General features: G+C 35.2%; 1 protein-coding gene across 1 annotated transcript; it reads left to right on the forward strand.

Moving 5' to 3' along the window:
• The first annotated feature begins 1,946 nt into the window (after positions 1–1,946).
• On the forward strand, positions 1,947–25,875 carry LOC121990910 (RNA polymerase sigma factor sigF, chloroplastic-like). Its single transcript, XM_042544958.1, has 16 exons — positions 1,947–2,027; positions 2,147–2,261; positions 2,357–2,445; positions 2,535–2,617; positions 3,264–3,363; positions 3,583–3,725; positions 3,856–3,921; positions 6,105–6,313; positions 8,227–8,348; positions 9,614–9,741; positions 9,838–10,080; positions 10,181–10,454; positions 10,549–10,779; positions 11,241–11,381; positions 12,582–12,779; positions 25,452–25,875. The coding sequence occupies exons 1-16, from the start codon at positions 1,947–1,949 to the stop codon at positions 25,737–25,739; spliced, it is 2,511 nt and encodes an 836-aa protein (XP_042400892.1). The 3' UTR covers positions 25,740–25,875.
• Positions 25,876–26,515: the final 640 nt, after the last annotated feature.

The raw sequence follows: 26,515 nt of genomic DNA on the forward strand, positions 1-26,515 counted from the left end.
AACTAGTTAGCACAGTGGAAGTGAAAAACTAAAGAAAGGAAAAACACACGCACACTAACACAAAGATATACGAGGTTCGGGGATAACTTGCCCCTACTCCTCGGCGTGTCCGTAAGGTGGACGACTCCTTGATCTTCGGTAGATCGCACCCCGGATAACTTCCGGCTACAAATCCTCCTTCTCGGTGGAGTAACCTCCCCACAACGTCTCAAGAAAGATCTAAGTTAAAGCACGAGACTTACAGAAGCTCGGTGGCAAAGGAGAATAGAAATGCTTACAACCACGCGAGGATCAGTAGCAGAAAACAGAGATCGCAGTTCACCCGAGAGCTCAAGAACTTCGCACAACAGCACAGACTTTTCTTTCAAGCTTTCTTGTTCTGTTCTTGTTCACCTCTCACTGTTTTTACTGCCTCAAATCACTGCCGCCTGCAGAATCGCTGCTGCCAACAAGGCGTAGCCAATCACCTCTCCTCCTCATCTGGTTCTCTGAACCCATGCCAATGGAAATCACTGGCGTCTCTGGATATGAACCAATAAGTAGAGGTCAAACTGAGCGCAGCCCAATCGCAATCAGATTCGCCAGTGAACGTTGATGCCTCAAATGCATCTGTTGCAGCAAATCACAGTGAAAAGAGCACTTGTCTTCTTCTCTTAATGAAGCTCAATTTGAATTCAACCATGAGAGTGTAACCTGCAACCTGCAAGCTAAAAAGACTCACAGCAGATGGTTAAAAACAGATGGGTGAAAACAAATACGGCAATCAGAAAAAGTGCATGCAAAACAAACAATACCGTGGGTCGGTCTGCAGACCGATCCACGCTTTCTGGATCATCGCTGATCGGTCTGGCAGACCGATCAGGAACTAATCTGATCGGTCCCCAGACCGATCAGATGTCGCTCTTTCCAAATGCGCACAGCTTCTGATCGGTCTGCGGACCGATCAGACGTTGCTCTTCCCAAGCGCTTACAACCTCCTGATCGGTCTCCAGACCGATCAGTAAAATCACAGTAGACTACTGATCGATTTCTGATCGGTCAGATCGATGTCGTCGAGCCATCGATCGATTCTCGATCGGCCGGCACCGATCGTGTCAAGGTTTCACCGGATCGGTCCGCCGACCGATCCGACTTCTATCGGGCCGAGCCCTCTCGACCTAGTCCGGAGAAACGAGCTCCCTAGCCCTCTCCGACTTCATCTGGTCCTAGAGAACGAGCTACCGAACCCTCTCTGACTCCGCATGCCAAGTTTCCTTCTTGGACTTTTCAACACCAGATGTCCGATCACCCTTGATCCATCTGGATTTTCCCTTGCCTGGCTTCACTCACCAGGACTTGCACCTAGCTTCACTCACTAGGGTTTTCACCTGGCTTCACTCACCAGGACTTTCCAACTGTCTAACATCCCAGTTAGGACTTTCTCAATCAGGTCAACCTAGTCAACCTAGATTAGTAATTAATCTGAGTTAAATATCTGATACAAACTTAAATCAGTGTCAACAGCGAAACAACATCCAGGTCAGACTGTATCAACACAAATGATGTTGCTATTAGAAGTTTAAGAAAAAATGATTAATTGAGATTCTACTATTTTAAAGGAAGAATATGTTCAGATGAGATGTGTAGCTCATATAATCAATTTGATTGTTGATGATGGTTTAAAAGATATAAATTAATCTGTGATGAAGGTTAGGAATGGAATTAAATATGTTAAACAATCCCCCTCTAGATTAAGCAAGTTCAAAGAATGTGTTGAGATTGAAAAAAATTGAAAGCAAGAACTCATTATATTTAGATGTACCAACTAGATGGAACTCAATTTTCTTGATGTTGAATACAACTCAAAATTTTGAAAGAGCTTTTGTTAGGTTGATGAACATAATCCATGTTTTAAATAAAATCTTCAATATACAGAATGACATACTATTTTGAATGAGAATGGAGAGATGATATTTGAATCATATGGTAAACCTAAAAGAGAATTAAAGACTTTTGATGGGAAGCCAACAAGTGTAGATTTGGCTAATGTTAGATTTTTGCATCTCTACTGCAAGTTTTTTATGAGCTAACATTAAAAGTTTCAGGATCTTTGTATGTCACATCCAATACTTTTGCATATGAGACTTATATTCATACCATCTTGAAGGAGTGGCAAGAAAGTGATGATCTTGATGTGTATTCGATGGGAATTAAAATAAGAAATAAATTTGACAAGGATTTTGCTGAATTTATGTTGATTGAATTATATGGAGATGAGAAGGGTACAAGAGTAGGAAAGATAATAAAGGATATACAAGAATTATAAGGAAAAAATAGAGCCTCAATGTAATACTTTTAAGAGTTCCATCTATTTCAGAATCAGTTGACAATGACAATACTTCAAACAATATAAGTGATTTGAAAAGACAAACAATTATAACGAAGTGCAAAAGGCACAAGTTTTTGGTGATGACAATATGTCAGAATTAGATAAGTATCTTAATGAAATAATTAAAGAGTATTGTGATACTTTTGACATTTTAGGATGGTGGAAGCAAAATGGTCACATATTTCCTATACTTGCTCAAATTACTCGTGATGTATTAGCTCAAGATCTACTTTCAGTACTAATGGTCGGGTACTTGATTATTTTAGGAGTTCATTGACTCCTAATGTGGTAAAAAGTCTTATTTATACTCAAGATTGTCTTCGGTTAAATTTGAAACCACTCAACATTAAAGAGATTTTAGAGGATATGGAAAAACTTGAAAGTAGTAGGTTTTTCTTTTTAAGAAAAATATATTTAGTTTTTTATTTATAATTATAAACTTATAAAGTATTTATTTATTTTTTATTTTTTATTTATCAAAATTCTCAAAAATTATAATGGACTCATCTTCTTTGACAGCACCCGTGATACAATCATCAATGGTATATTTGAATATTATATTTTATTTAAATTGACCTTCAAGCCATCTAATGATGTAAGTGATCATTGTCAATTCTTGTTACCTTATATGACATATGGCAAAAAAGGTGATTCGCTCGCCCTTAGTGCTCTTGCCAACCCGTCTCTAGGGCAACACACAAGAGGTAAATCATGGGTGACTACTAGCCATTAGTACAGATGGCCAAGGCATGGGGGAAGACATGCTCGGACGAGCCGAGTTTCGACCCCAAGACCTCATATGATAATATCCCATGTCTCAACCACATTGTTACCTTGTTCAATAAATATGTGGCAGTAAATGTTGATCTTATGCAATTTGATTTACATAATGCAGGTTGATTTGGAAAGGATTGCAGACACATGACTATGTTGAGGCTGACCTTGCTACTTTATGCACCGAAGCTTCTCTTCAAATGATGAATTTTTATCTTGATGTAATCAAAAGATTGTATGAAGTTTTTTATATGACTCAAACAAGTAGCTGATTTGTTAGTGGATAACAATTATAATTATACCTAGAACCTTTTGTGCTCATTGTAATTTTGCCTAGATTGTCTTGTACAATAAAAAACACTCACTTGCTAATAGTAATTCTAACTCTTGCTCAACCATTTATATAGAATTTTGACATTTGATGACTCGAGCATTTAAAGGTTTATAGCAATAGGGCAGCATGTTATACAAAGTTGGGTGCTTTGCTTGAAGGTCTTAAAGATGCTGAGAAGTGCATTGAGCTAGATCCATCATTTTCTAAAGGATACACAAGGAAAGGTGCAATTGATTTCCTTATGAAAGTGTATGCTATTGCAAAGTTCTTATTTTGGGTATACTATTTTTGTTCTTGATACTAACAAAGTCCTTACTTCAGCAATGTTTTTTTTATGTTTTGCTTGAGACTAGCAATAATAATCATTATCTTGTTTTAGGAGCGTTGAACAGATAATAAGACCAACAAGGGGGAAATTAGTGGAGAGGAATTGCAAGTCAGACATGTTAGTACATCACTTATTGTCGTAAATGTTTCACTTTTGTATATGTTATTTACTCAAATTTATTTCCAGGCAAAGGCTTTGCAGGACCTAGAAATACAAAGCACATTCTAACCGACCATGTTATGCAACTAGTACTTTTTAGTTTCCGTATTTATTCATACCATTTTATTTTTAGTTCCAAGTGGAATTATTAAATTTGTTTACCTTTTAGGTCTTTGATTGACTTCCAGTTCTAGGAAAATCCAAAGATAGCACAAGATCACCTTAAGAACCCTCAGGTGATGCACAAGATATAATAACTTGTGATAGTAGGAATCGGGTCCCCAGGGCGTAGCATAGATGGAGAGTGTATGGTTCTGTGGCTGAAAGGTTCAGGGGTCGATCCCCGGGGTGTCACTGTCTGGGGTTAACGTCTCCGCCATGCACTTTCCACCTGTGTACCTGCATTTACCTCCCTCCATATCCGTGAGACCGGCTCTAGGGGGGCCGCTGATGTGGCGGTTCCACATTTTTTTTGTGATAGTAGGAATCGGTCCCCAGGTTGTAGCACAGCTGGGGGCGTATGATTTCATGATCGAGAGATTTAGGATTCAATTCTCAGGATGTCATTGTCTGAGGTTAGCGTTTCGGTCATGCACTTTCAACTGTGTACCTGTATTTACTTCTCTCCATATCTATGGAACCGGCTCTAGGGGCCGCTGATGTGATGATTTCATATTTTTTTTTTTTTTGTGATTGTAGGAATCGTCTAGATGAAGTAGAAGAGAAATTTTAGGAAATTGTATCTTTTCTAGCTTCTACATGATGTGAAAGTTTTGATGAACTTCTCAGTAGTGAACATAATATGTCATATGTACTTTTGGTCCTTAGAGTTATTATTTCTCCTACTGTGTTGTGGTTTTCACGATCAAATTTCAGTTATCTTGAGAATTTTTTTAGTTATTTTTTCGACAAATGTTTTGAACGATGTTTTAGTGGAAAGTGAGTCGGGTGTTAAATTTAAAAACTGAGTAGAATATCATGTTAATTAAGATTGAATGGTTCAATAGCATCTAAATTGGCACCAAGACTGTGTGCATTTGATCCGATCCATTAGATCAGGTAACGAATAAAAACTAATAAGTAATGAATAAAAGCTTATAAAAAATAGACAATGTAAGATAAAATAGTCCTAAGATATATTTTCGGCAATTTGATTATTTCGAATTGTGGTCAAAATAGATTCACATATAAACAAACATAAAATCAAATTAGAGTTAAAATTATTGGGCTAATCCAGTTAATTTAGTCAAAAATTAAATTAATTAATATTTAATCGGTTCAGTTTGTTTGTTTTTTAGAAATTCGGTCAATTTTGTTATTTAAAAAAGATTAATTTATTTGGTTCGATTTAATTTTATCCGAATAATTACCCCTATAATACGTTAGGCTCATTCAGAGTATTATTGACACTTAAATATTAAAAACTAAATCTTGATCTGAATTTTTGAAAAATGTATCGATATTTTTTTTTAAAAAAAATCTGAGATCGATCTTTTAATATTTAATTACACGTAGAAAAATTGCATTTGACCTTTTAATAATATTGATTTCTAACATAAATTCGCAAAAACTTGAAATTCATACTCCTTTTTATGCTTCAATATGATTATTGTTTCCCTATTTGTGATTCTGATGAAATATTAAGGTGCATTTATTTGGGGGTTATTAATAATAATTTTGATTATCTATTCAAGTTCCACAAGGAATTATCTATTTGATTTGGATAATCGATAATTCCTGAATAATGTTTTATATCCGAAAAATATGAAAAAAGGAAAATATAAAGAAAAATATAAAAAAATAAAAAACTTAAAAAGAAAAAAAAATATATAAAAAACATAAAAAATTAAAAAAAAAGAAAAAAAAGAAAAAATATAAAAAAATAAGAAAAGAAAAATGTAAAATAATTTAAAAAAATTTTAAAAAATGAAAAATATAAAAAGGTATTATAATTAATGAGAGCAATATAGTAAAATATTAAATTAAATTATTTATTAAAATTTTTAAATAAATAAATTTTTATTAAATCAATAATATTTCATTATGCTTTATCCTCACTACATAAAACATACTAATTTTTTTCCCTAGCCAGAAGGGTAGCATAGTCATTTCATCTCATCCCTACACAAATATCCCACTAGCGTCTGTTCTTTCGTTATCTTGTTCTTCCCCATCTCCCATTTCGGTGCCCGCGTGGCCATTGTTAGAGCCCCTCGCTCCAACTGCAAAGCCACCCTCCCCGCTTCCTCATCTGCTCTTCCAATGGACGCTTTCCGGCTAGGTCTCCTCTCACCTTCCCCGTCCCCCGTCATTCCCAGAACGCACCTCGGAAGTCTTGGTTTGAATTATGGTAGGTGCTGCCTTTTTTTTACTCAGCCTTATTTTGATGGAGAAACTTTTGTTTGGCTGGTTTTCTGCTTGATTTAAATGGTGTCGAGTTCTATGAAGTCGTTGCAGCTCAAGTACCTGTGGTGTTTGCATATTTTCCGATGAGACTTTCTTAAGGTCGCTTAGGTGTATGTAGAGGGCAGGCTGCGTGCCTGATGAACTCGTGTTCCGTCTTAACCTAGTTAGTACTAGTTTTTCTAGTTTCAAAATTTTTTTTTTTTTTAAAGGTATTGTTGTGAACCAGAGGTCTTGGCATACCAAGATGTGCGATGTACTCATCATTATTTTGTTTAGTGAGCTTTGCGTATGGTAGTTTGCAAATGCTATGAAAACATTAATTTATTACTGTAATGACATGTGTGAGTATATAAACTGTGGAGGGGATATTTGCAATATTCTATACTTGATTAATAATATCTACATATAGGCAGTGTATATGATAACATGTTGTTAAAGCCTAAATGCTCTGAGGTTTAACTGATCCATCAACAATCTCTCCTCTTTGTGCATTGCCCACTGCGATGCTACTCTTCCTTCTTCGTGGATCATCCATTGCGTGTTGTCCACCATGCATATTCCATTGCATGTTGCTCTCTTTTGTGTGTTGTTCACCATGCATTCTCCACAATGGGCAATCATTGCTTGTCCGCAACATGTCTCCCTTTGCACCTTTGCATGGTGTTTGTTGTGCATTTCCCACTATTGGGTCTCCTTGATTAGAGATTCATTGCTTCGTCAATTAGGCTATAGAAGTACACTGATCTCTTTTTCCTCTGAAACCTAGAAAAAACCTTGTGGAACTCCTTCAAAGTCCAGCAAAGTACAATAGATTTTTGTGGAAGACTCTTGTGTGTCGAGGAAGGGTCTTAGGATGATATCTACAATATGTGGTTCCTATTTGGCTTGTGATTTGTGGTTCCTTTTTATTGATCAACTATGTCGGATTTTCCACTATAGTTCCATTGTTTAAGGTTTAGCTACTCAAACATGGAGCTTACAAATGAAATTGCATAGGAATTAACATTCGTTTTCTAGCGCCTCCTTTTTTGGCGATTCACGAATCACAAGAACCTGATGCACATAGGAAGATTTGGCCACAAGTAGCCAATGTGGACACCTTCACTACACATACGGTCTTGGACTTTCAGATTATCATTTCTCTCCTAAGATTTCAAGATTATCTTCAGTTTCCCCAAAACCATTTCATAAGGTGAAGTAGTCGACTAACAATCAGCACCATGTGGTACGAATATAGTGTCCATAAATCCATATGCTAACCACATTACAATCAAGTTGGGCTTAGAATTTTTTTTTCTATGGTATTCTTGTGCCAATGTCCAATCTATTCATCATATGACAATCATGTGGATGTCTTATGACATCGATCATGTGTGGAATTTGCCATTTGGCTTGGGAAGTAAAGAATATTGCTAGTCTTGCATGCAAATGTATATACATTTTTGAGCATTTAAGACATGCCAAAATAGGTAAAGTATCTGTAATGTGTGTGTGTGTGTGTGTGAGTCATACTATTAGTCCAGGTTTATATATTCATAATAGAAGCATATGAAAGGAGTCTTGCACAGGAATACCATTTGTCCTAAAGACCTGTTTTGCGATTTCCTTAGAATGATTTAAATACGGCGTGCTGCTACTTTTCATGTCAGTCTAGCATAAGTGGCTAAATTTGAATAACCCAATTGGTGAATGTAGGGCACTTAGACTCTGGGATAAATTCTATATGAGAATACTCGCGCTCTCTAGTAGTAACCAATTTTTTAAATCATTCTTATGGAACTCATTCATAGAATTGAATCTTTCTTAGTATACCTCTTTTGAGATATCAGTCAAAGTAATAGAAGAGTTTTGTTGCAGTTTCAATAATATTCGAACAAGCAAGAAAACCTAATTACAATGTATCAGCCGTGCAAGTGCACCAATACTCAACGTCACTTCCAAGTCAACAGAGAGATGATTTCAAAACCAAAATTGTACAGGTATTCACCTTGCGCATACATTTACTTTGCATATTTACTATGTCATGTCATCTTTGATGTATCTTTATAATCCATGAATTGATACGATCATTGATAAGTAATTCAAACTCTCAAATTTGATGCAATCTTCAAAGTTTCCAGTTAGTGATATGGAAATTATGTTAACAAATGGAATAAAGAAAAAAAATAAGGTCCATGTAATTTAAAATTTTCAATATGGATATATTCCCATCATAATCTGGAAATTCATGTTGCTTGTGTACCAAAATCAAAACCAATCGGCATGGAGAAAATTACATGTTTCTCACATGTCCGAGTTTACACACATGGGTGATACAAACATTGATTTTGGCCCACATTGAGTGAGATAAATTTAACCCTTGTAAAACCACCTGATCTAAGTCATGTATACTAGATTTAACATAATTTCAATACAGTTCTATATCCTTATTCAATTAAACATATAAGTTTGTGTCAATTAAAAACTTTAATATGCCAATAACTATATAATACAAGTATGTATAACCCTTTCCGAGTTCATCTCAAACCATGATTAAAATATATCATTCTAACAACCTTCTTACTACTTTGGAGAACAATTAAGTCATAAACTTCTACCCAAATTGTTATGCCAATTACAAGTTCTAGTTCTAGTTATGTTAAATAATTTTTAGTTGTCAACCAAGATATATTTATATACATGTGGATTAATCAATTCAATATAATAAATTGATAGACATGTGAGGTTATATAAGATTTAATCATCTACACTTGTTTACCTTACAAATAAAATTTTAGCAATTAGATAATAAATTGAATTAAAATCCAAAAAATTTATTACGAAAAATAATAAACTTACTTGAATTCAGCTTCAGATGTTGGCATAGTACAATACACTATAACACGATTGATACAGGAGAAATTACATGTCTCTTATCAATAGTTAATCACATGAATATATTTCAAATGTGTCATCCAATATGGCACATAATGATTTTAGAAGAGTCTGAAAGCTTTTCACATTCTTGAATAACAATTTCATATTTGATATAACTTTGATGCCCATATCCCACACCCATATTGGAGTGCAAGCAAAAAAGGGAGCCATCAGTTTTATGATTATTAATTCAATTTTAATAGCATACTTGAATGTTCAATTCTTAGGCTGGTATAATAATGAATTGTTGTGCATTCTTAGACTTTGTTTTTTTTTCATGTTTCTAGATAGCTAATGATATTGACAGTTTTGTTTCCAAATTTTGAAGGCAATACCAGATAAAGTCTTAGCAACGGCTAATAGAGAATACTCTAAAGAGAGAGAAAAGCATGAGTTTGACCAATGCTTGAAATATCTCAAACGCCAGTTGCTTCATGAGCATGATTTGTGGTATCTGTAAGATAATCTGGCTTTCCTCCTCCTAGTGATACTAGTCCATTTTGTAAGACTGATTTGTTTATTCTTAAATTTCTATCCTGATTCCTTCTCTAGATTCCCTCATAATATGGAAAAGCACTCATTACCAGTCTCTGTGGAAGTAGATGCCAAAGTTACCAGTATAAGTGGAAACAACAATACCATACCAATTGAAGATACTCCACACTCTGGCTCTGGTGCACCATCTGATGTTCTTGAACTTTCTACAAAAGCTATGATAGCCTCAAAAAGACCAGTATTTTTAGTGGACCAATCAAACATCTCAGATATTGAATTTGATAAGTCACACTTTTTCAGGTTCGTTTCTTTTTATTAGATGTCATCTTCATCTTTATCTTAACAGTGGGAATTGTTTCAGATATCAATATTTGAAAATTCTAACAGTTCCCTTAATCAGCTTGGATGAAAGGCCAGTTGATGGTACTTTTACCAATCAACAAGTAACCATTAGATCAGGAAGACTATTGGAGAGACGGTCCAAGATGCGCAAGGTGTCGAAGAAATCAGACAATTTTGACTATGTTGTTCCTAGTTCAAGGGCTACAAATCATATCAAGAAGATCAATAAGATCATTGATTCCAATGACCGACTCAGTTTATTCTTAAAGGGTCCTGAAACAAAACAATTATTGACATTTAAAGAAGAAAAAGATTTATTTACTCAGATAGAGGCATGCCTTTTGTCAATATTTGCATGAAATTTCTGCCTATATTTGTCTGGGATTGATAGGTATTGATCCTTGTGTGTATATATATGTTAAATAGGACCTTATGAGATTGGAAGATGTTAAAGAAAGACTTCGGTTGCAAACTAAACGTGAACCAACATTGGCTGAATGGGCTCAAGCAGTTGGAATTAGTTGCCATGGGTTGCAATCCTGCCTTTCTTCTGGGAGACACAGTCGTGACAAAATGATTTCTGCTAATTTACGTCTTGTGGTACATGTTGCAAGACAATATGAAGGGAAGGGCCTTGACCTTCAGGATCTGTTGCAGGTTAAGACTCTTTACATGTTTTTTCTTACTACAATTCAACAGATGATATGATTGGCAGCTTCTTCTCCTGATTCTTATAAATGATGCCCTCTCATGAGAATTGCTTGGCACATGTTGAACTTCCTGCTTGATTCTTCATAAGCTGTTTGATTTCTCATTTTGACAATACATAATTGTTGACTCAAACATTGAGGACATCCATATGACCTATTGTCATAACTGACAGTTGAGTAGTAATTGGTATATTTAATGTATGTTATTTTAGTATGCATAAGCTGAAGAGCATGGCGTACAAGTATAAAGAAGAAAGAAAAATGATTAAACTCTTACTTTGATTGGATTTCTAGCTCAGTCTATCATTTTCACATTCTGATTTCAACTCCAAATTTGCATGTCAGAATTCTACTCAATTTGCTTCTTTTAACATTCTTCAGTGTTTCTATATGATATGTATTTTGTAGGAAGGAAGCAAGGGTCTTATGAAGAGTTTTGAGAAGTTCAAGCCAGGAGCTGGATCCAGGTTTCCAACTTATGCATACTGGTGGATAAGACATTCAATTAAAAAGGCCATTTTCCAGAACTCTCGGACAATTCGAATACCAGTTGAGTTTTGGCCTTACAATTTTATGTTATTTTGAAACCTTTACATAATTTAAGTTGCAAATTCGATAATCTAGTGCATCTACATGCAGCCTGCTTTTTTCGTACTTTAATTACTTTCAGATTAAGTTATTGTATTTTACATTTGGCATCAACCCCCTCCAACTTTTCTCTTGCCACCCACCCCTTACTCTCTGTTCTTTGTTTCTCCTGTCTTTCTCAAAATGTTCATCTCAACTCCTCTCTCTTTTCACGACCCTTTCACTAGCACTTCCTCTCTTTTATTTCCTCACTGTTAGAAATTAAACTTGTTTCTATATACCTAAGACAGTATACATCATAGTTGGTACTATCAATACCTAGTTTAGAAACCCAAGTATAGATCAGACTGATGGGATCAGAATCAGTAAATAAGGATTATAAAGTGCACGGGAAAGGGGATGTTGAAAATAAAACTTAATTCATGAATCACTTTTTTTCATGCTATTCAAATCGAAATTGTCATTTGCCATTGCCTTGATGCTGACAAAATCAAGTTGGCTTGCTAGAATCAAATTCCTATGTCTAAGATTATATATATCCCTTTGTGTTCATGATGTATAAAGATCTTATGTGTGGGAGTCCAAGTTGAATAAAGATTTTTTTCTTCCCTGAGAGCTATTTCTTTCGTATTCATTTTTGTCCAAGGGAGTCCACTGCTGTCAACTATTTCTTCTTTTCTTCCCCTGACATTCTTACACGGGCTTTGTGAATAACTAGAAATTGAACCCTATACTATCTATCTCAACTTGATCTTCCTCTAAATGCTATCCAACATGACATGGAGCCCCCATCTGCTACCTCAGTTATTAGAGCGTCTATGTATGCCCAAGGTTGTGGGTACAATCCATGGTATGTTTCCATTGTGTACCAAACTTCTCATAAAATGGTTCTGAAGCCTTTAACGTATAATCTATACAAAGAGATTTATGGAATAGGTCTTCTAATTTCAAATCTTTTATTGATACAGTTTAACATTATCAATGTAAAAGAATTGCTTTCAAGGTTACCTAATAGTAGAAAATCCACAGATCCTCTGTCTACTATGTCAAATGAAAGCATGTTGAACATTTGGTTTAGAGCCTATTTCAGTTCTCTTCGCTTGGTGTCTCTTCCTGAGAGGTTGAAGTCATATAAAGTTGCATTATCAATTATCATTGCAGGAGAATGCTTTTGCAGTACTGAAAAATATAAAAAATGCGAGGAGATTGTGCATTCAAGAAGGCCATCTTCCAACAAATGAAGAGGTAGCAAAACGTGTTGGCATCACTGTTGACAAGTTGGAGAGTTTATTATTGAACACTAGAATTCCAGTGTCAATTGAAGGACGTCCTTGGTCAGATCATGATGCAACTTTTCAGGTAATTTAATTGGCGAGGATCTCATAAACTAAAACAAAATCTGAGTTTACTTTTTTTTTTATTCATGTTTAGATGTATATAAAAATACGAGAATCCACTTTATTCCAAATCCTTTTTCTATGACAATGAATCAAAAATATGCACCACAATTGGTAGACGGAATGTATATCATAAAGAAAACTAGGACATGATTCTCTAATTCAGTGTTTTTTTTTTTTCATTTTTTTTTCAATTTCTAAGCCATCACATTAATCGCTTTCTTACATCACAACTTATTGCCTTTATGTTTTGTTCCTTGTTTGGACTTGCACATCATCATCCAGGCCCAATGGTTTCTTGAAGGTCTTTTGGCTGTAGAGTCCACCTAACCCTGCTGTTCCAATACAACTTGCTGTCAAAAATGACGATGAGATCATTTTCTAAGAATGATGTAGCAAATTAAAGTTGCAATTAGAGACTTGAGGTTTCCTTTATAATGTTTCTGAGTTATCATATAATCACTCAGGAATTTGTCAAATATCTTTGAATATGTGCAATCAAATAGGATTAGTCTGATTTATTAGGAAGCAAAAGAGCAACTGGATTAATTAAAAAATTGAAGAATTACACCATAAGTATCATCCAAGGTTTAAAATCTTGACCCGTGCCGAGATTTCGGTCTGAGACCGGAACGATACAGTTTCAGTACTATATTATGCCGTGCCGATACTGTTTCGATATATATATATAAGTTGTATATTAATTTTACCTAACTTGATAATATATCTTTATCAAAACTTCTTATATAAAGATAGTTAATTTAAAGTATTTCTTAGGCATAAAAAGTATGTTAATATTCATGATTCCAAATCTCAAATTAATTCTAACATTAAAAAAAATATCATCTATAATAATTATTTAAATTAACACAAAAATCCTAATTTATATATAATAATTATATAATTTATTTATTTATTTATATAATATATATTTATATAATTATAATTTATAAATATTCTAAATAATATATATTAAATATTGTAGTTTATATATATATATATATATTGCATTTTAAAATTAAATTTATTTAAAAATTTAAATAGTTATATAATGGAAACAACCTCTTGCAAAAAGCAGGGTAAGGTTGTGTACAATGGATCCTTCCCCGGGACCCCGTATGGCGGGAGCTTTGTGCACCGAGCTGTCCTTTATATATTTTTAATTTTTAAATAAAATTTTAGAATTTTTTTATAAAATTTTAAAATTATTTATTAATTTTAAAATTATTTATTATTTTTAAAAATTATTTTAAATAATTTATAAAATTTTAATCTATTTTTAATTTATAAAAAAATTAAAGTTTAATTTTAAAATTATTTTAAATTATATAACTATACATTATATAAATTATTTTTTTTTTACTTTATTTTTTAAATATTTTTAATAAAAATAATAAATTATATATTATTATATTAATTAATTACTAATGTATTTACTATATATTATAATTTATATAATAATTAATTATAAATTATATGTATTAATGATTTTAATTAAAACTTTTAACAAATCCAACTTTTCCTCAAATTCGCGATTCGCGATCCGCCTCCTCCCCCTTTGTAATTTTTTCTTGTCGTTGCCTTGTCGTCGCCATGCCATCGCTTCCTCGCCGCCTCACCTAGCCGCCGCCTTGCCTTGCCTAGCCGTCGCCTTGCCTCACCGCTAATCTCTCACTAGTGGCTTTGCCGAGCCCGATGCTTCCAAGTAAGTCTTGATTCCTTCTCCCTTCTTCCTTCTTCCTTCTTCCTTCTATTGTGCGCACATGACGCGATGATGATGCACTCGAAATTGTTGCCCTTGCTGTGCCAGTGCCGGTAAAGTGTCGGAACGTCTATCTCAGACGGCACAGTTCGAGATTTCCTTCCTTGGTATCATCATCACCAAGTCATTGTTCTCTCAACCATATCTATTGTGCGCACATGACGCGATGATGATGCACTCGAAATTGTTGCCCTTGCTGTGCCAGTGCCGGTAAAGTGTCGGAACGTCTGTCTCAGACGGCACAGTTCGAGATTTCCTTCCTTGGTATCATCATCACCAAGTCATTGTTCTCTCAACCATATTATATCATCTACATTGACCTTATCCTCCCATTGAATATTATTTAAGGATATATTACTAAGAATACTCCAATCATTAAATCAACTAATCCCTTTTGGTCTCTACCATTCTAATTGGTTTGTCTAAATATAGAATTTTTGATTGTCTTTGAATAACTTATACCATCTCAACCTCTTTTTGTTTCTTTTTTATTTTATCCTTTCTATCAGCCACACAAATACATTCTCATATCTACTATATTATTTATTTATTTATTTTTTTACATGTTATTTTCTAATATCCAATACCTTGCTTGATTCATAACATATTGACAATTTCTAACAGTTTTATAAACTTTTCCTTTTCTAATTTCGAATTTATTTATTTGTCCAATGATTCATAAGATAGCACGTTCCTTTGATTCACAATATAAAATTTATTTATGTATAAATGATGATATAGAACTCCGCCCATGATGAACAACATTCAAACTATGACAAGTGTTCAATGAATGGATTCATTAAACTATTGTGCTAATGGTAGGTTGTTCCCCGAAAGGAACGCATTACAAGATTCGATTGTAACGTCTTGGCAAGGACCGCTATATCTTCAGAACTCTGGTGTAGTGCAAATATGCAAGAGTTTATATTGCAGGGTTTGATGTAATGTATTGTCAATGATCACTACATCTCTATGAGAACTTGTGTGTAGTGTTAAATATACAAAAGTTCTCATACCATAGGTTGACTAAGAACAAATATGATAGGAAAGTTAATAGTCTAAGATTTGGAACATGGAATATATGAACCCTCACTAGTAAATCAATGGAGGTAGTAGATATGATGATTAAGAGAAAAATTAGTATTTTGTGCGTACAAGAGACAAAGATGGGTAGGCGAGAAGACAAAGATGATAGAGAACTCGGGTTTTAAGTTATGATATACAAAAAAAAAGTAAAGCAAGAAATTGAGTGTGCATTGTTGTAGATAGTTCGTTAAATGATGAAGTTGTAGGAGTAGATAGAAAAGGGGATAAAATTATAACCCTTAAGATAATAGTGACTAAAGAAACTATAAATATAATTAGCGTATATGTACCACAAGTAGGATTAGATGAAGCTGCCAAATTAAGGTTTTGAGACGACTTAGATAAAATATTACAAAACATTCCGCCAAATGAAATGATTTTAATAGGAGGTGATTTAAATGGGCATGTCGGAGTGAAAAATGAGGAATATAAGAGGGCACATGGGTGGGTTTAGGACAAGAAATGAAGAAGGGAAAACTATATTAGATTTTACGATAGCATATGACGTTATATTAGCTAATACATTTTTTTTTAAGAAAAGAGAAGAACACTTAGTCACGTTCAAGTGGGAATAATAAATCGCAAATTGACTTTCTTATGATTAGGAAAAATGAAAGAAAGATTTGTAAAGATTGCAAGGTCATCCTGTAGAAACCTTAACTACCAAACATAGGTTAGTAATGTTGAATATACGTCTCAAGTATAGTATCAAGATAAAGAAAATATATACGACAATTCTAAGTGGTGAAGATGGAAAGCAAAATATATTTAAGGAGAAGATATGAATACAAGCATTAGGTGAAATATATGGTGATTCTAATACGACATGGGATAAGATGATATCAAAATTAAAAATAGTAGCTAAGAGTGTACTCGGTAAGTCAAAGAGACATGCACCACTAAAGAAGGAATATTGGTGGTGGAATGAGAAAGTACAAGAGAAAGTGAAGGAAAAATGAATAACTTATAAGGAATTATATATTTGTAAGAATGAGGAAAACTTAAAAAAATATACAATAGCCAAGAACGAGGCAAAGAAAGTAATAAATGAAGCAAAGAATAAAATTTTTGAATGATTATGTCAAAAATTGAATACAAAAGAAGGGGAAAAAGACATTTATAGAATAACTATATGGAGAGAAAGGAAGATGAGATCTTATCTAAATAAAATGTATTAAATATAAATATAATAGGGTACTAGTAAACGATGGAGAAATAAAAGAGCGGTGGAAGAGGTATTTTCATCAACGTTTTAATGAAAGTTTAGGTGACCAACTTAACTTAGATAGTTTAAGTAGATTAAATGAGTATAGAAATTTAGATTTTTATCGTAGAATTCAAACTTTAGAAGTAGAACAAGCTTTAAATGGAATGCACAATGGAAAAACTGTTAGATAATACTTCGATAGAGGTATGGAAGTGCCTAGGAAAATAAGATATCGAATGACTTGTAGAATTATTTAACATGATATTGAAAATGAAAAAATGCCTGATTAATAGAGAGTAAGTACTCTAGTTCCTTTATATAAAAACAAGGGAGAGGTACAAAATTGTGCAAACTATAGGGGTATTAAATTAATGAGTCATACTATGAAATTTTGGGAAAAAGTAATAGAAAAAAGATTAAGGAGATCACGGTGACCGAAAATCAATTTAGGTTCATGCCTGGAAGGTCGACAATAGAAGCTATACATTTTCTTTGACAACTAATTGAAAAATATCGGGAGCAAAAGCAAGATTTACACATGATATTCATTGATTTAGAAAAAAACTTATGATAGAATTAGAAATTATATGGAGAATTCTAGAAAAGAGAGGTGTTAGCATAACATATATTGAACTAATTAAGGATATGTACGAGAATGTAACGACCAGAGTAAAGATTTCTGCTGGAGTAACTGAAACATTTCTAATGAAAATAGGGTTACATCAAGGGTCATCTCTAAGTCTCTATCTTTTTATACTAACTATGGATGAATTCATTGCACACATTCAAAATACAATATCATGGTACATGTTGTTTGCAAATGATATTGTTTTGATAGATGAAACACGTGAAGGAGTAAATGTTAAATTAGAATTTTGGCGGGCAATACTAGAAGGGAAAGATTTTAGACTTGGTAGAATAAAGACAGAATATATGAAATTTAAGTTTAGTAGAATTTAAGTTTAACAATATTAGAGGTAATGAAACAATCGTTAAGATATGAGATGACGAGTTGCCCGGAACCGAGAGGTTTAAATATTTAGGATCATTTTTGCAAAACAATAGAGGGATTGAGATAGATATTTTACATGAAACACAAGCATGTAGTTGAAATGGAGGAGTGCGTCGGGTGTTTTATGTGACCGTAAAGTACTTCTAAAATTTTAAGGAAAGTTATGTAAAATCGCAGTTAGTCCTGCTATGTTTTATGGAGTTAAATGTTGGCTATGATTTGAGCACATGAGCAGAAAATGCGAGTTGTAGAGATGAGTGTAAGACCGTTGGGCCGGCTAGAAGGAGGGGTTGAATAACCCTGAATAAAAACACAACCCATTCCCGAACAATTAAGCTAACACTTGAAAAATAGATTAAGCAGAAAATAAAGCATAAAAACGAGACACCGGATTTGACTTGGTTACAACCGGGGAGGTTGTTAATCCAAGGAAGATGGTTGCACTAAGAACTCCTTCAGGCGAAGAAGCCTCGTTTACACCAGTGTAGGCACAAAAAGAAAGAAGCTAGTCAAAGCAGTGGAGACACACAAGTGTTGTTACAATTTCTGAACTAATGAAAAGCTTCTGGACCAAGGCTATATTTATAGCCTTGGTCGGGGCGCGTGGAAGGGTTCCGGGCGCCCTGGGGGGATAAAATTTATCCCCCAACGGTTGGATCGAGTCAAAGCTCGATCCTGTGAAAAAGTCACTTCCGGGCGCCCCGGACAGCTCCGGGCGCCCCGGACAGCTCCGGGCGCCCCGGACAGCTCCGGGCGCCCCGGACAGTTCCGGGCACCCCGGAGCCAAAAGTCAACCCAGTTGACTTTTGGTCCGTGCTCTCTTCTCCGGTTCAGCTCACCTCTGGTCTGGGTCTTTCTGCTCCGGCTCCGTTTTGCTTGGGTGATCTCTGACATCCGGAATAGGGCTTACCCGAACCCAACTTCCGGTCTTCTCGAGCGTGCTTCCCTCCGGCTTCTCGTCCCTCGGAATTGCCGCGTGTTTCCTTCTCGTCCGCCAGCGTACTCATCCGCAGTCTTCGTCCCTTGGTCGTCGACCTTCTCGCTAGCTGCGTCTCTTGCTCCCCGAGCAATCTTCCTCTCCGGCTTTCGTCCCTCGGAACCACCGCGCGCTTCCTTCTCGTCCGCCGGTGTACTCTTCCGCAGCACCTCGTCCCTCGGACTGCCGTCCTTCTCGCTAGCTGCGTCTTCCGCTCGATTACCTGTGTTCCTAAGCTCCTGCACACTTAGACACAAGGTTAGATACACACAGGACCTAACTTAACTTGTTCACACCAAAACAGCCTTGGGGTTCCAACAATCTCCCCCTTTTTGGTGTGATCAACCCAAGTTAAGTTAGGGTTAAAATAGACATTAAATGAAATTAAGTAAATTAACTTAATTTGCAATTTAAGTACAAAAAGATAGAAACAAAATTAAATCTATCTACCTCAGTACAAAAAGATAGAAAAAATTAAATCTATCTACCTATCTCCCCCTAGACTTATACTTTTCCTTCTCCCCCTTTGATCACAAAAAAAATGGGGTTCCAAGAAAAACAATCTAAGGGTTAAAGACTTAGAAAAAGTATTTCTAAAAAAATTTTCTAAGTTTTTAAGAGATTTAGAAAAATTTTCTAAGTAATTTAAGCTGAGATTTCTAGTTTCAAGAAAAAAGTTCTTAACTTAAAAAAAATGATTTTTGAGAATCTTTCTAAAAAGAATTTAAGTAAGAATTTCTGAAATAAATTTTTAAACTTTGAGAATTTTTCTTAAGTAAGAATTTGACTTAGGCAAAAAGTATTTTTCTAAGTATAAAAATTTTGAACAAAAATGTTTAAAAAACTTTGAATGCATTAATTAATTCTAATTTTAATGCTTTGACAGAAAGTTAATTAAACATTTATTTCAATATTTTGACTTCCAGGTCGTGGCGAGGCACTAGGCCTTCTTGGTTATTGGAGCAACAACCACTTCCTTAGACAAAGCCTTATAGAGAAACTTATTGTTTAATTTTCTCACTGAAAAGCGCTAATTTTAATTTTAAAACTTAGACTAAGCAAGATTTAGGAACCCAATAAAGGTTCCAGCCTACTGGATTGATTAAAAATTTCTTAGGGACATATTTTCTAGAGATATTCTTAATTTGTCCCGGGTGATATCTATAATACCAATTTAAATTTTTAAACTTTCTAGAATTAGATGAGCATGCATGGTTTTTCAAATTATCTACTTGAATTTTCAAATCATTATTTTCAAGTTTCAATTTTTCATTTTCCAATTTTGATTTATCTAATTCTTCTAGAGGGCAAGACTTAGTTAAAATTATTTTTAAATTTTTTATTTCTTTTTCTAATTTACAGCAGTCTTTAGTTAATAACTTAACAAATTTATAAAGTTTATCGGGAGGAAGAGAACGTACCTGACTTACCTTATCGAGTTCGTTTTTTGTGTCTCCCTCTGAACTGTTGCTTTCTTCTGACGAAGCTCCCCCTTCATCGATGCTCATTTCGGAAGAGCTTGACTCGGAGTCGTCGTCTTGATGACTTGCCATTAGAGCAAGTCCGGAGAATGCCTCGACTTCCGACTCCGACGACGTATCGTCCCACGTCGCCTTTAGGGCTTTTCGCTTTTGGATAGGTTTCTTACCCTTTTCCTTGTTCTTGTTCTTCAGCTTGGGGCAATTGTCCTTGACGTGCCCTTCTTCGTCGCAATGGTAGCAGCGGATCGTTCTTTTTTTCTTCTCCTGCGGATGGTTAGTAGATTTGGATTTACAAAGTTTCTTGAATCTTCTTACCATCATTACCATTTCCTCGTCGTCGAGAGAAGATTCCGACTCAGGTTCGTCTCTCGAAGCTTTGAGGGCGACGTTGTTCTTGGGCTCCTTCATTCCTGCACATCTCGACTCATGCACTTCAAATGTTGAAAAAAATTCTTCTAATGAAATTTTTTCGAAGTCCTTAGAAATGTAAAAAGCATCTACTAGTGATGCCCATTTTGAATTTCTTAGAAATGAATTTAACCTTGGCGAATCTCGGTTACTTACCTTTTCTCCGAGATTCGTGAGTCCGTGATGATTTCTTTTATTCGGAGTGCGGATGTGCATTGTCTCATCTTCCCAAGTCGCAGTCGGCGAGTGATCATGGCGATCTCGTCTAGCGAGTTTGGCTTCGGACGTCGTAGCTCGAGGAACTTCTCCCAAAGTTCCTTTGCGGAGTTGTATTTACCGATCCTGTTGACTTCTTGAGGCGGAAGAACGCTTAGCAGATGGTACTCTGCTTTGCCGTTCGCCACGAAGTCAGTCTGCTCCTTTTTTGTCCATTTATCTATTTCCTTGTCCTCTGGAGCTTCAAAGCCAAATTTCATTGTTAAAAATAGTTCAATATCTGTTGTAAGAAATATCTGCATCAGTTTTTTCCACGTAGCGAAGTCCCCTTCGTATTTCGGCGGGTGGATGCTTGGTCCGGCCATGATGTTGCTTCGTTCGGCGGTTAGTCCTCCTGAAGTGCCTCGGCTCTGATACCACTTGTAAGACCGTTGGGCCGGCTAGAAGGGGGGTTGAATAACCCTGAATAAAAACACAACCCTTTCCCGAACAATTAAGCTAACACTTGAAAAATAGATTAAGTAGAAAATAAAGCATAAAAACGAGACACCGAATTTGACTTGGTTACAACCGGGGAGGTTGTTAATCCAAGGAAGATGGTTGCACTAAGAACTCCTTCAGGCGGAGAAGCCTCGTTTACACCAGTGTAGGCACAAAAAGAAAGAAGCTAATCAAAGCAGTGGAGGCACACAAGTGTTGTTACAATTTCTGAATTAATGAAAAGCTTCTGGACCAAGGCTATATTTATAGCCTTGGTCGGGGCGCGTGGAAGGGTTCCGGGCGCCCTGGGGGGATAAAATTTATCCCCCAACGGTTGGATCGAGTCAAAGCTCGATCCTGTGAAAAAGTCACTTCCGGGCGCCCGGAAGGGTTTCGGGCGCCCCGGACAGCTCCGGGCGCCCCGGACAGTTCCGGGCACCCCGGAGCCAAAAGTCAACCCAGTTGACTTTTGGTCCGTGCTCTCTTCTCCGGTTCAGTTCGCCTCTGGTCCGGGTCTTTCTGCTCCGACTCCGCTTTGCTTGGGTGATCTTTGACATCCGGAATAGGGCTCACCCGAACCCAACTTCCGGTCTTCTCGAGCGTGCTTCCCTCCGGCTTCTCGTCCCTCGGAATTGCCGCGTGTTTCCTTCTCGTCCGCCAGCGTACTCATCCGCAGTCTTCGTCCCTCGGTCGTCGACCTTCTCGCTAGCTGCGTCTCTTGCTCCCCGAGCAATCTTCCTCTCCGGCTTTCGTCCTTCGGAACCACCGCACGCTTCCTTCTCGTCCGCCGGTGTACTCTTCCGCAGCACCTCGTCCCTCGGACTGCCGTCCTTCTCGCTAGCTACGTCTTCCGCTCGATTACCTGTGTTCCTAAGCTCCTGCACACTTAGACACAAGGTTAGATACACACAGGACCTAACTTAACTTGTTGTTCACACCAAAACAACCTTGAGGTTCCAACAATGAGAATATTAAGGTAGATGTGTGGACATACGAGGATGAATAAAATAAGAAATGAGAGAATTAAAGAGAAAGTCAGAGTTGCATCTATTGAGGGAAAACTCCGAGGGACACGTTTAAGATGGTACAAACATGTACTTAGACGACCAATAAATGCCTTTGTTAGGCGATGTGAAATTATGACAAACACACATATGAAACGAGGAAGACCAAAAAATACTTGGTTATTAACAATAAAGTAAGATACAAATTTATTTAAGTATAGATGATGATATAGTAGGAGATAGAGCTCAACGGTGTAAAAAGATTCATATAGCCGATTTCACCTAGTGGGATAAAGCTTGATTATTTTTGTTGTATAGATGATGATATAGTAAGGGATAGAGTCACGTAAATGATCTATATAGCTAACCCCATCTAGTGGGATAAAGTTTGGTTGTGGTGATTGTTGTTGTCAGAATTTCAACACCTTCCATCATGTTTTTTTTTTCACTTGATTTTTTCTTACGCGAAATACAGTTTATATATATATATATATATATATATTATTTTTTGGCTGACCCTATATAGAAGCCAAACTCTCTATCTTCTGGTTTGTAAATCTTTCAATATAATGAAAGAATTAAAGAGTCCCATGGCTTTGTGATTTTCTTGCTGACCCTCTAAAATTGATTCTCAAATGTTACATTGATAATGATTTTTATTTCTGAAATCTATTTATCATCAAAATACTTGAAACAACCAAGTATTCTTTGTTGGGATCGGTGACAACCGCTAGAGGGGTGACTAGCATATGATATCAAGATTTTATGTAGTTCACAACCCTTGCTATGCCCACGGCCTATGCATACGATGTGCACTATCTTTCTTCTTTTTAGTTAAGCATTGGAGATGGAGAAACCTCTTATAGATTTGGCAAGAACAAGAAATAATTACAATAAAAGTAAAAACAAACAAATGAAACCTAGGAGGGGCAGAATGTGGGTATAATTTGCACTAGGTGGGTTATTGATCTCGCAGCCTCTTGAGCCTCATATATAGCCTTCACCTCGAATCCTGTCATTTGCCATTTTCTGATCTTGCAATCATCAATTGATTCCCCTCTTCGTTTGAATTGGTCATTATAGTATCAGTTGACTGAACGTACCAACAGTCGACCGATCTGTGCTTAATCGACTGCTCCAGTCAACTCTAGGACATTCTGTGTAGCTCAAAAAGAATTCAGTCGATTGCTCTAGTCGACTCTAGGATATTTTGTTTGTTTTAAATGAACCCTAGCTAGTCGACTAGATAACTTTCAATTTGTTTGTCAAGGTCTTAACTATCAGTCGATTGATCCAACTCGAATACCCCAAACAAAACTTAGGATAATTGAACCACTAATTGACTCGATGCCAACATCAGTTATTCAACTGGTCGCTTGACTTCAATCAGTTCTAAGGTCGAGTCTACCTAATTTGCTTGTCTACCCTTCACCCCGTATACAATTCACTCCTTTCACTTCTCACGTATAGTTCATCTAAATCTTAGGTCTTTTCACGTCCCTCGATGCAAGAAGCTCTTGGCTTCTTCCCATATCATCCTTCACGTAGTTCTCCTCCTCAATTTGCCATGCTTCAATGCTTCTCGTCATGTGATCCCTTGGATGCATCATCCTTCGTTGATCTCACATACCTCGAGCCATCACAATCCTTGGCCACGTCAAGTTAACCTTTATAGTTGATAGACCCTGCACAATTTAGCATACATATTAGATAAACACAAATCTAATTTAAACCCTTTGCCAATTTTATCAAAACCATCAAGAGACTTTACTACCTAAATGCAGAAGGGGATGCAAGTTATAACTAGTGACTGAAATATCGTTCCGTGCCAGTGGCACAGACGGTTTTTATTGTTCTGACGTGGGAGTGAAACGGGCATAGTTCGCGTGAACATTTCCTGTACGTCATCACGTCATCATGTGCGTCACGCACGCATATTGCGTGACAGAAGTTGGGTCAGAGGTGTCGTGGAGGCGTCGCGGAAAGCGTAATGTGTGTCGCGATGCTACTGTTCCTGATTGAAAATTAAAACTGATATTTAATTAATTTAAATAGTTCCCAACTTAAGCGTGATATTTCAAAGAGGCTTTCATAAACCCTAATTGAATTATCCTAATAAAATATATAAAAAATATATTTAAAATAAAAAAATAATAATAAATTTCATCAATTGATATTATGAAATTTTTTATTGTTTTAAATTTTATTTGAAAAATCTAAAAAAATTCTAATAAATATGATTTATATTATGATAATTTTTATTGTTTAATTGATATTCTGATTTTTTATTATTTTAAATATATATTATTTAAATTAATAATTAATTAAATGAATAAATAGTTAATTTATATAATTATTTTATATAAAATAATATCTTTGTATTAATTTATATAATTGTAATTATTTAATCGGAGCGTTGGAGAATTATGGAGTTGGCCTAAGCAGAATATTACATAAACAAATGCTTCCATCTGATTTATGCCACTCCTTTTGGTATTAGTAAGGTAATATAGTATGATGTATCAATTTTAATTTAAGTTATTAATAAATTATTTTTCTTAAAAAATATATTTAATTATTTTTTCTAACAATATTAAGTTGTTAAGTTATATTAAATTAATATACAACTTATTTTAAAATTATTCATAATAAATATATTTATCTAATAATTACTATATATAAATAAAAAAAATATTGAAACGGTATCGGCACGACACGACATGATACGATACTGAAACCGTATCGTTCTGATTTGGGACTGAAATCTAGGCACAGGTCGAGATTTTAAACCTTAGTTCTAATATTCTTAACATTCTTGTGGTTTTCTTGATGATTCTCAAAGTTGATCCTCAAATGTCACTTTGCTAATAATTTATGTTTCAATCTTTATTGTTAATTCTTCGTGTGTGCCTATCTTTTTGAATAGATCTAGCTTATTTTACTATTTCCAATACTTTCTTGTTAGTTGTTTACTTGATTCTTTATCATTCTGACACAAACAGGAAATTGTAGCTGACCCAGCAATAGAGAGTCCTGATCTTGCGATAGCCAAGCAGATGATGAGGTTGCATGTTCACAGCCTTCTAAAGATTCTTAAACCCAAGGAGAAAGCTATAATTCAGTTGCAGTTTGGAATTCACTGTGATGAACGGAAGTCATTGTCGCAGATTGGTGCTATGTATGGCCTTTCCAAAGAGAGAATAAGACAGATAGGAAACCAGGCTTTGAAAAAGCTCAAGAAATGCCTCCTTGCCCAAGGGCTTGAGGCTTATTTAGAATTGCTAACTTGACTCTTTTACCACTTCATATTTTCTTCATAGCATTCTATATTTAAATTCATGACTATATCTTACTGTACATAAATGTGCCATTTCAATGAGCAAAGACAATTATATCTCTTCTTGGCACTAATGAAGGGGGACAACAGATCGTGATCTCTAGTATACTTTTGTTGTGCACAATGTGGCAATGGATCAAATGGATGTCCTTTTGAAAACTTTTGAACCTTTTGCTCGAAACTGGCTCTAGATTAGATTATTCACTTGCATGTTGTATCTGTGCACACCTTAAGTTGTTATCATAATCATTAGTGTTTTCATTATTACCATTAGAAGAAGCGTTTTGTTGTGAATGTTATTTATGGGCATGTCAACTAAATATGAAAAATATAATATCTACAACAAATAAAAAAATGATTCTAAATTACATCAATTTTGTATAAGTCTTTGTTTTAGGGTTATAGAATTAATAAAAATTTTCCTAGTAGACAATTGATATTGCATCATCAATGGTTATAGAATTAACCAAAATTAGACAATTGATATTGAATCATCAATGGTTATAGAATTAATCAAAATTTTCGTAGCAGACAATTGATATTGCATCATCAATTACCACAAATCGACTGTTTCTATTGTCCCATTTATCGGCTGAGTTCGCAGTGGTTGATCGATTTAAGTACATGTGATTCCTTACAATATAATTGAATTTAAAATTTTAAAATCATAATTAATTGAATAAATCAAAATAATAAATATTTTTTTTAAAAGTAAACTTTTGAATTAAT

Source organism: Zingiber officinale, chromosome 6B (genome assembly GCF_018446385.1).
Source record: "Zingiber officinale cultivar Zhangliang chromosome 6B, Zo_v1.1, whole genome shotgun sequence".
NCBI classification, from domain to species: Eukaryota; Viridiplantae; Streptophyta; class Magnoliopsida; order Zingiberales; family Zingiberaceae; genus Zingiber; species Zingiber officinale.